At 29.4% G+C, this 11837-nt stretch overlaps 1 protein-coding gene across 1 annotated transcript; it reads right to left on the bottom strand.

The window, feature by feature from the left end:
• Positions 1 to 4952: 4952 nt before the first annotated feature.
• On the bottom strand, positions 4953 to 9986 carry LOC124917304. The gene is made up of 5 exons (XM_047457761.1): positions 9873 to 9986; positions 9653 to 9727; positions 7093 to 7179; positions 5594 to 5734; positions 4953 to 5303 (listed from the first exon to the last, which is right to left on the bottom strand). Exons 1-5 carry the CDS (start codon positions 9984 to 9986, stop codon positions 4953 to 4955), a joined length of 768 nt encoding a protein of 255 aa, XP_047313717.1.
• Between the last annotated feature and the right edge of the window lie 1851 nt (positions 9987 to 11837).

Genomic DNA, 11837 nt, shown 5'->3' with positions numbered 1-11837 from the left:
ATCCTGTTTATCATGGCAGGACGAAGCATATATAGGTTCGTTATCATTTCATCCGGTCAGCTTTAGAAGATAGAGTATTATCTCTTGAGAAGATTCTTGGGAGTGAGAATCCAGCTGATATGTTGACGAAAGCTGTGACAAATGAGAAACTGAAGTTTTGTGCAACTTCATTTGGTCTTCTTCGTTAAGACACCAGATAGAAAGCCGCCACCGATCGAGAGATGATGAAGTTAGTCTCCAAGTGGGAGATTGCTGAGTTATGGAACCTACACTTATAATAAACTCTACATTGTTAATTAGAGTTTATTGGGTTTTCTTTTTGGTTTTTGGGCTTGGGCCTGACCAAATTTATTTAGGTTTATTACATGAATGTTTACCCTATAAATATGTGATTATTAAGGGTTTATATGGTGAAGACAATTCTAGAGAGATAAAGTGTGAGGCAAAATCTCTGTATTCCTTCTTCTTCTTCATAGTGAAATCTGGTGGTGGCTAAAGTGAATGTAGCTCAATTTTAGTGAACCACTATAAATCTGTGTGTTATTGTGTTCTTCTTTCTTGTGTTTTTTACAGATTGTTTTCAAGCAAGTCGGATTTAGGAGATACAAATCCTAACAGATTTCTGGCTTCTGCTTCTGTGATTGTTAAGAGACCTGCGAGTTCGTCTATCAGACCTAGCCTTGTTGCTTGTCGACAGCCCCTTCAGCACCTTCTTAGGATCATTAGGGAGGAATTGAAGGACGCCCCTTGCCCGAGTAAAAAACTTAACGGGTGTGTACTAGTCATTGGAAAGATCAAGCGAACACTGCATAATCTTCAAAGGAGCCACAAAGGTTGGAATTATACCGCAAAGGGTGGGAGCAAACAACACGATTGGAAACCAATTGCACCGGAACAGGGGCTTGAATATAATTACTCAAACAAGAAAGGGTTTAAGCCTCGTTTGTGTCGTTCGTGCAAATCGTGCCGATTGTGCCGATCGTGCCGACAATGACCCAAATATCCGATCTAAAAACTAAAATCTCGATATCTCCCGATTTCTCCAGCCAAATTGAAATTCCTTCGGTCAGATTGTAAGGGGAAAGAGACGCATCTGCTGGAGAAATTTTAAATCATTCCGACGTCGGAAGCTCCGGCGGCATTGATGTGTCGGTCGTTCCCATAGTCAGAAAATAAATCTCCAGAGAAAATTTCTCTCTCTAGGTGAGGTTTAGGGTTTGGAGACGATATTCGCTCCAGAGGTTTGAGAGAGGGAAACGATTTGACGACAATAAGCGGGAAATGAATTTAGAGAATATTTTTTTAATTTCTCTCTCCTGCAAACGTGGAAGCTCATGTCGATTTCATGGAAATACTTTCGTTACAATCTCATCGTCTCTATCATTTCTCATATTTTTAGGTAAGTGTGATTGTAGATCAGATTACATCAGAGTTTTGAATAAATTTAAATTCAGCTCTATTAGGTTGATTATACTCAATCAATACGTTACATGTTTCTTTATATCTGACTAATTGAATAATTCATATATTGGGTTCGTATAATAATTATTTAGATATATCACTCATACATCTAATAATTATATACATGTTTTAAATTAATTTTAAACAAAATTAATTATAAAACAATTTAAATAATTTTTGAAACTAAAATCAATTCTTTTGCAAGAAGGTTAATGGCAATGGTAAAACCAACACGCTTATCCTTTAACAAAAAAATACATAATCCTAATAAGGGATATTTAGAACTAACATCTCTGTTTTATTTATTCCTATGTTAGCATACACAAAGGTTACCACATAACACGTCAATTGGTATCCATCATAAGTCAAAAGGGTGCATAAGCATTGTGATTTCTTCCAACAATTAGTATATAAATTAGCCACTACAACAAAAATGACTTTCGGCGACGCTTAAAAAGACTTCTACCAACCTTTAAAAGCGTCGCTAAAAACATTACCGACACTTATTCTTGCGTCGCCAGAAGCAGGGTGGGCGCAAGTTTTTACCACGTTTATTTAAGCGTCGGTACAAGCGTTGCCGAAAGAAGAAAGTTTTAACAACGCTTATTTTTAAGCGTTGGCAAAATTTAAAAACGTCGCTAAAAGTCTATTTTATTTTTAAACTATTTTTTTTAAATTTATTTTTTTCTATTTTCATTTTAGATGTTATTATTTTATCTCTACTATTATCACATTTGCCCTTCATCTCTCAAGTACCTGATGAACATAACCCTAAACCCTTAGGATGAACCCTTAGTCCAGCACATTATAACCTTAAAAACACTTCAGAAACTTATGAACTCTCTCATATTTTATATACCAAAAACTTTTTTTTTTCTCCGATGTGGGATAAATGTCATATTAACACTTCAGTAACTAATGAACTCTCTCATATTTTACTTTTAATTTAATTAAATTTAAATAATAATTAAATAAAAGACATATATTAATAATACTATAAAAAGTTTAAAAATTATGTTATATAAAAAATATTAATTAAATTTTTAATGTTAACAAAATTTTAAGTCAAATTTAATTTTAAAAAAAATAAAAAATTTAAATAAAATATTTACAATATTTACAAAATTTAAAAATAAAACATAAAAATTATTAATATTTAGAATATTTAAATTATAAGGTTTTAATAAAGTTACAAAGTTGGTATATAAAAAAATAAAGGTGGTGGTATAGATATAAAGGTTGGCAAAAGATTTTTTCTTTTAATATTTACTCACGCTTAATATGGGTTGGCATATAAGAGTCGCTGAAAGTATATTTTGTTGTAGTTAACAAGCTTAATTTAGAGTAAAGACAAAAATGTCATCCAGATTCTCTTTAGAGGTTTTTCATTTCTATTTTTTGTCATTTTTTGTGGAGGCAAGCTCGGATAACTAGATGAAACGTGTCCAAGAGGACGCATTACATGATTAAATGAAGGCGGGTAAGAAATGGGTAGAGCATATAGTTGGGAAATGGAGGGCGAGCCATCTGCGGCTACATCATTTCAAGAAAGGGTGGATCTGTGTATAAGCCTACTTGGACGGTAGCTCATGTAACCTAAAAGGAATTAGCGATAATATATTTTCTTTGTTTTCTTGATATTCACTAGTAGAAAAAGGGCCGTCTATAACGAATGTCAATAACGGTTATATAGGGCCGTTACAGATACTTCATATCAGTAACGGCTCTATGAGGCAGTTACCTATACTAAATATCAGTAACAATTTTATAATGTCATTACTAATATAGTATTTGCAACGGCTCGTAGAAAGGTCGTTACTAATATTATAGTTTTCTTACCATTTTTTTAAACAAGGGTATTAATAAAAGTTTTAAGGAATGTCGTTACAAATAGTGTAGAAGTATCTATAACGGTTTTCCAAAGAACCGTTACAGATACATTGTTTGTCGTTTCATTTTCCGAATTAATGAAATGTCGTTACAAATAGTATAGAAGTATTTTTAATGATTTTCCAAAAAAACGTTACAGATATGTTGTTTGTCGTTTCATTTTCCGAATTAAAGGGATTTGTAACGGCTCTTTTTAATGTCGTTACTAGTACACAAGGAGTATATGTAACGTCTATATGCCAATGTAGTTACATATGCTCATTAATGTACGTAACGGTTATTGATATCCCTTTAATTTACCTAATTTTCTTTCTTCTTCTTATTTATTCTTTTTTATTCTTTCTTTCTTCTTCCCTCCGTTGTCGCCTGGTTAGTCTATCTTTTTTTTCTTTTTTTCTCCTGTGGTTAGGTTAGGTTATATATATATATATATATATATATAAATTAAGTTAGATATGTTAGATTAAGTTTGATTATATATCTAGAAGTGATTCTAGATAGATAAGATGATAGATAAGATATGTTAGATTAAGTTAAATTATTTATATATTAGAAATGTTAGATATGTTAATTTGTTAGATTATAATTCTAATCCGGGTAAGTTGACTGAGTATAGTTTATAACTCAAGTGTAAATTTTCCAATAAATTGAAGACAATCCTAAATTGTGACGTGCATCCGGTAATTTTATTATTGTATTATTGAAAAAAAAAAACTAAACATATATTCATTATTTTTTACTTTCTCTAATTGTTATTTTATTTGAAACTCAAACATAATTTATTTTTATTAAAATATGCTCAAACTTTCAATAAAATTGTATTTGCAAAATTTTATTAATTTACTAAATAGTGATATTTAAGGGACCCAAAAGTTAGGAGGTGATAAATATATTACTTAGTTTGATATTTTAGGTTATTTTAAGGTTTCTCTTATAATTGTTTTAAAAACAATTATCATATTAATATTATTTTAATCATTAAATTATTTAAATGATTTATTAAAATATCTAAATATTTTATTTTTATTAATTTTAAATTTTAAATACAAAAATTTATTTTAATAATTTATCTTTAATAAATCTCAACTAAGCTTTATTTTAATCAAAATATTATATATTTGTATATATTTAAAAACGATTCAAAACCCAATATAATACAAGCTCTTCAACATATTATACACATGTATATATCTGAAGTTATTAATTAGAATGTGTTTTAAAAAATAATAAAAAATAAGTTATTATGTAATTTATAAAACTATTATTATTATTTTTTAATTTTAAAATATAAAATTTTATTAATTTGGTTTCATATAATATTGTTATTGTATCGATTGAAGACCTATCTATCTCTATATATATCGAGTTCTCGCACCAACAAAATATATATATATATATATATATATATTAAAAAATATATATTTACTTGTCAATTTAGTGCTTAGAAAAATTGTATCAATAAGTTGTAATAAGTTAACGTTGTTGGTGCGAGAGCTGGGGAGTTTGTAATTTAACAATATCTATATTTATTTTTATTATCAATGAAAATGAATTAATCACCTTATTTGATATTGCAGGACATTACATCAAAATAATATAATTTAAGGACAGATTGCAGAATAACCGGGTCCTCCATAAGATATAGCATTACTGAAAATATATGCACCATAACACTGAGCAGCTGTGATCAAAACTTCATGCATTTCTTCAACTGGATTTCTGTATTGGTCATATATTCTAGTTAGAGATATAACACTTGCTCTAGTTTCACTGGGATATAGTCCATTTCCCATTTGAGTAGTTGTGTGGTGACCTTCATTTTCTTTATTAAGAATCTCTCCACCAAAATCCACTCTTTCAGCATATTCACTCAATGAAGTGAAGATATACTTAGGAAAATATCCTCTGAGAATACCATTTACATCTAGCCACCAGTGTCCATTCACACCATCCTGTAAAAAAAAGATTTGTTAAAAAATAATTAATATATATTAGGCCGCAACCCATCAGTCAATCTTCTGGTTTAGATTTTCAATTAAATACAGTTTTATTTTTTCAATTATAATTCTCTATAATTTAAATTGAAATGGCCCAATAACTATTAATTAAGGCTCCCATTTGAGACATTTTAACTTTTTTTTTCAAATGAATCAAATATTATAGTTGTTTTTGTTATAACTTAATAAATTAATTATTAAAAGTTTATACGTTTGAATGGTTTCAAAATACTAGTCAGATTTACCTTGTAGACCATAACTGTTAGGAAAGTTAATTGCCCTCCAAGAGTGGAAGGAAAAATGGGTTGACCAAGTTGAATGCTGAAATCAATTTGTACAAATCCAGCGCAATCATGGTCATAACAACCAGTATTGTAATTATCTGCCTATATAAAAAATAAAACAATTCTATCAATTTAACGATTATTTTTGGTTAAATTAATTAATCCTAACATACACACCCACTTAAGGCTTGTTCGGATTCAAATTTTTTAAATAACATGTATTATATAAAACGTAATGATCGGTGATAATATTAAAGATATTAGAAATTTTGGGTAAAAAATTTTGGAGGTATTAATATATAATGACAAAATAAATAAAAATATTATTTAAAATATTTGATATTTTAGTATTTTGATTAATGACTTAAGTAATGTTATTTAGAGAGAAGTAGTGAAATAATATTTAATTGTGTTAAATTATTTTAAATAATTCTATAAAAAATGTCTTACTTACTGTCCAAAATATGAATAATCTTGGTTGATCATCACCATATTTTCTTGGATAAACCTTGGGTAGTATCAACAACAACAAAAATAAAACTGGTTAATTTCTTTACTATAATTTCTAAATTCTCACGTTGAAACATTTTTATACTTACTATCCATCCGACTTCAATGGTATTTGTGTTTGAACCATTTCCCGAAGTAATCCATATTTGAGCTAAACTAAATTCATTAGGCTCGACTTCAGGTTTCCATACCGTAAACGTTGCACTCCAAATAAGCGACCATAACTTTGGACTACAGCGTACTTTAATGAACAATAGAAAGAATGATATAAAATATCAACATATACAATATTAATATTTTTTCTAAAGTGCAATTATTGTAGGTTGGTAATAATCTTTATACTATAAAAAAATTAAATATATATCGCTTAATTTTGAAGTTATATTTTGTATTGATAATGCTATTAGGTTTGAATGCTTTATTAAATGAAAGTTGAGTTGAGTTCTTTGATTACCTCGTGCACCTCTTCGTAAGGGTTTAAAAATAAGCTACTATTGAAATGAGGCGAAGGGTGTTTGCGAGTGATAGAATTTGTACTCCTTCTAATGGGAACAGTTCCTTCTGGGCATTTTCCGTATTTTTGCCATTCTTGAGATATTTGTCCATTGGATATTGATTCCATTTTGATTTCGATGGAGTAAGAGCTATGTTCCGTCTAGTTGAATTTGAATTATCAAACATTTGTATAAGATTAATTTGTTTTTCTTTTTCCTAGTATATATTAATGCATTATAGTATTTTACTAGATCGGGAACTCAAACTATGTTTGAAAGAAAGAATCAAATATTTCATATGAATATTGAATAGATGAAATATTGTTCTAAAATATATCTTAATATATATTAACAAATTTATTAACATTTTTTCCGTTCAAACCGAGCTTCACTACATTTCTAAATGTTTTAAAATAAAATTGACAAATTCAATCAATAAAACAAAATTAATAATACCTTTAAATCTTTAGTATTATCAACTATAGGACCATGGTTGGATGCAAGTTGATTATTCATGTTAACACAATCAATCACATCATCACCCTACAAAATAAATGATATAAGAAAATATAATAAAGATGATAAATAATCCATATATACATTGAATTTAGAATTGGACAAGAATTATAATGACCCACTATGGTTTGAACAGTGTCCTGGTGCTTTAAACCCTTTGAACTCTTTGTTGTCCCAGAAACATAGTATATAAATTGCCATGTTATCAAGGTTACTAGAAATATTGAAAAAACAATATTAATATTATATTTCTTGAGAGCCATTAAAGAGTTTATATTAAAAATGGTTTCCTAAGTTCCTTACTATTTAAATATAGATTGATTAAACAATAACTAGACATTATAATAACATCTTTCTTTTACTTTTGATTTTTTTTTTCTAATTCTTGAAATATTTTCTCTTTTATGACCTGTTTTAATAGAAAGTTTTAATAGCCCAATTGTTATTTGTAGTTCAACATTGTGTATTTTTTTAAATGAGTCTTAAACTTTAAATTTAGATATATGTGTCTCAAATTATTATAATTTTTTTATCATACAATTTTTATATCTTTATAATAATCTTGAATGAATAAATAATGATTATATATATGATATAATTATTTTTAAAAAAAATTATCGTATTTTTTTAACAATATAATTGTTTAAATGTTATAGATGTTATTTTATATTATTTGTAATGACAATCTAATTATTTAGCAGAGATTCTTTTATAATAGTTTGATTTGATTTTCTTAATCCATTATTAATTATTATGAAATAAAAATATATTGTACTTATCTGGAAGAGTGATTGATATTTTAATTTTTTATAATTAATTATTTATTAAAAAAAATTGATCAACAATAATTAATTTAGTATGATATAGTAAATTTAAATATACTATAACATATGTATTTAATTAATAAAAATTATCCCATAATATTTTATGCATTTCAATTATATAGTTTTTCATTCAAAGGTATCAAAACCTTCATTTTACAATTAATTCTTATTGGTAAACTCATTTCTAATAGTCTTTTCTTTTATTTATGGTTAATAATAGTCATTTTGTATAATCGATTTTATTAAATTAATGATTAAAATTTCAATACATAACCTATTAATTAAACAAAATCTGACCAATTTATATATATATATATATATATATATATATATATATATATAAACTAAATTAATTAAATTAGACAAAAATGTATACAAGTTGTTTATTTTGTACCCAAATAGATAATAAATAAATTTCTTTTTTATTTTTGGAAAACAGCTTAACGTTATTTCATTAAAAATCTCAAAAGTGAGAGAGGGTCAAAATTAAAGTTAGGCAATCTCTATCTTTGATTAAAAGATGACAAACAACGACCTAGAGTATCTTATTGAAAATATCAAACACACAAAAATTATAGTAAAAAACAACAAAAGCATACAAGGCCTACAGTTTTAAAATTCTGATTCTGGTGTGAACTTCCTTTTTGACTACTCTTACTCTACTTTAGAATCCCAATTTGCATTCCTCAAAACCCAATTTGCATTCCTCGAATTCTAGCAATTATATTTATGTCGCATCCTCACTTATTTGACTCTAGGTTTTACTATCACTGATCAAACTATTGCATATGATGATGTTTGTTTTTGAGTTGCGCATTTAATGTCTTTAACTTTGCCTGAGTTGTTTCGATCTACTTTTATAGTCTCCTATTCACTTTTCTCCACTGCTTTTCTATCACTTCCATCTGCTAATTTTCCATTTCTTTCATCCTCCTGATTCTTCACATTTTTCTTCCTCTAATTCTTTTTCATTTTCACCCTCTATTTCTTCTTCTTTATCTGATTCTTTATCTTCTCCTTCCTCTAATTTTTCATCTTCTCATTCTTTTGAATCCACAACATTTTCATCATCTTCTTCTTCATCTTTAGTTTTCTCTAGAAGTTTTCCAGTTCATGATTCTTCAATTTTATTTTCCTAAACTTTCTCATTCTGCTCCTGAACTTTTAGGCTATAATTGTGTTGCTGAACTTTCAAGATCTTATGTTGTTCTTTAATTGTTTTTTCACATTGATTACTCACATGTTCAAAAGTATTGCAGAATGCACATCTGTTTGGCCTCCATTCATATGAAATATCCATGATTGTGTGCTTACCTCTTCTGTCAATAACCGTCATTTTTTTGTTAGAGTACTTCTAGGGTGCACTTCAATGTTTATCATAACATATGTGATGTGTTCTCTTTCTTCCGTGATTGAGTCCATATACAATGGTTTTCCTAGTAGACTAGCAAAATGACTAAGTGCTTCTGCATTGTACATATGAGCCAAAATGTTCCTTAGTTTGAACCAAATTTGAGTTGTTTCTTTCGATTTTCTACGTAGGTTCAATCCTTCAGACCATCTTTCCGGCTTCATGAAGTTTGACCCAACATAAGTATGCCCCAACTCCAGAATATTCTCCAAATTTGTTCCCTTCTTGAACTTTAGGAAATAAGATCATTGATATTTGCAGATACCTTTTTCCAGTCCAATGTTCTCTCATTACTATAGCAAGACATCCTTAGTGACCAAGAAAGATACACGATTTTTTCCTATATAGTTACCAACAACTACATATTCCCAGTCTTTAATGCATTTCTCTTCAACTTCAAGGGATAATTTAAACTCAAAAGGAGATTTGAGAATCTCAACCTTTGGTTTAAAATCCCCCAAGTAAATTTTGCCTTTATATTGTACCTGAGTTTCAACTTTCTGTTCAGTGTTTTTCTTCCAAACTTCATTTACTTTCCAACTGGAGTTACTTCTGATAGTGTAATTATTGGTGTTTGGGCACTTCATTAGCTCCCGCATTGTCTCTACACACCAACTAACTATCTTATCATATTCTTCTTTTTTAAGTAAATTCCAGTTCTAAAGGTATTGAATATTAAGTTGGGCTATAAACTGTTAAGTTTTTTCCTTGCTAAAAACAATCTCTTCTTTCTTCGCATGAAATAGCAATTTCGAAATTTGATTATTTAGTCGGTAGAGATTAGCCCTTTTATTATATTCAACCCTCCATTTTCCATCTTTGTTGACTTCTGCCTGAATACTTTATGTCATTTTAGTTTTTTTCTGAGAATTTTCTTTATTTTCCTTCTGTTCTATTTCAGCATTATCAGAACTCTATTTCTGCTCTATTTCAACATTCTCAGAACTCTGTTTCTGCTTTGTTACAACCATCACTTTCTTTCTTTTACTCTGTATCAATTTCCCCGAATTCTTTTACTTCTTTTGCCTTATTTTTGTTCTTTTTCCCCATTGTTGAAGAGAATAACAAAGTAATAGAGAAGAGTAAATGCAGAAACATGCAATTCAGAAACCCTAAAGATTTAACGACTAAATCGCTCCGAAAGACAACCTTCCAAAAACACCCAAGATTAGAGAACTAATCGATGCTCACAACTAGGAAACAAGCGTCTAGAAAAATATCGATGCTATTCTAATAGTTTTAGGGTTAGCATCACTAACTTCGTGAATCGTGCCGTTCGTGCCGATCGTGTTGTTCGTGCCGATCGTGCTGTTCGTGTTGATCGTGTCGACCGTGCCAATCGTGCTGATTGTGTTTCAATCGACGAGCGACGTTTCTTGCTTTTGAATCTCCAAAGCTTTTCTCTTCCTTTTTAGAGGTGGGGAGGGTTTGGGTTCTGATAATAAATAAACTTAATAATTGATAATTAAGAATATTTTTGGGGAGGAAAACGACTTAGCGTCATTTTATTAAAAATTCCAAAAAATGGGAAAAAAAACTACGAGTTTAAGAGATCATTCTAGACAGACCTAGAATGATTTTAAAGTTGTATCATTCTGAATAAAAACAAAAACGTAAATGAACTATCTAATTACAATGTTTTCGTTCCTAATGATTTTAGTAAACGGTAAATTCCAATTCTTGCTAATATTACAAATATACTCCTTACTTGGAACTTTTCTCCACGTTCCCGCAAGTGCGCCACAATCCGAGACTATGTCTCTATAATTCTTCAACACTTCTGCGGGTTCTACCATAGACTCTCCATTACGTTTCTTCCAAATGTTGTAAATTACTACTCTAAAGCCGCACTTGAATACGCTTGTTGTGAATCTGTTTCTCCTTTGGAAACTTATCAGCTTCAGGCTTTTAGAAAATTTGTCCCAAATTTCTAATACTATACTGCAACTCCCAAACAAGTGATCAATGGTTTCTTCACTTCCGTTGCATAGAAGACAACTCACGTCCGGGATGCTCATATATACTTGTTGATACGGTCACGAGTGCTGAGTCTTTCAAGGTTGCGGTTTCACTTGTTGTGGTCGCGGTTGCTAGTCGCTTAGAATCGTTTGTCAAATCAAGAATGTGCGCACGAGCACGAATCACGATCGACACGATCAACATGATCAGCACAATCGACACAATCGGCATGAACGACACGGTATCGACTCTAATAACTAGATTGATCATTCATCTACAAAGCTTGGTTGTAAGGTTAGAGTTTCTAGTTTTCCATATTTTGTAATAATTAGGGTTTCTAGTGTACCTTATTCTATTATTGCTCAATTTTGTTGTTGTGTTTTGTTATTCATCAAAATGGGAAAAAGAAAAGAAATAAGAATAAGGAAGTCAGATAATTTGATGTGGAAGGTTAAAGGGAGGTAGGTGAAAAAGAAACCGATAGAATTGCT

This window comes from Impatiens glandulifera, unplaced genomic scaffold (genome assembly GCF_907164915.1).
Source record: "Impatiens glandulifera unplaced genomic scaffold, dImpGla2.1, whole genome shotgun sequence".
In the NCBI taxonomy this organism is placed as follows: Eukaryota; Viridiplantae; Streptophyta; class Magnoliopsida; order Ericales; family Balsaminaceae; genus Impatiens; species Impatiens glandulifera.
The sequence above is the reverse complement of the archived record's forward strand: the minus strand, read 5'-3'. Positions and strand labels throughout refer to the sequence as shown.

Bases quoted from the DNA above. Each gene is read 5' to 3' on its own strand.
- LOC124917304 (XM_047457761.1), bottom strand. From the start codon at position 9,986: ATGCGGGAGCTAATGAAGTGCCCAAACACCAATAATTACACTATCAGA. The intron at 7,180-9,652 runs GTATCTGCAAAT...TTTATTTTGTAG, and splicing joins GAACATTGGACTGGAAAAAG to GGTGATGATGTGATTGATTG. The intron at 5,735-7,092 runs GTATTATTAATT...TTTTTTATATAG, and splicing joins ATAATACTAAAGATTTAAAG to GCAGATAATTACAATACTGG.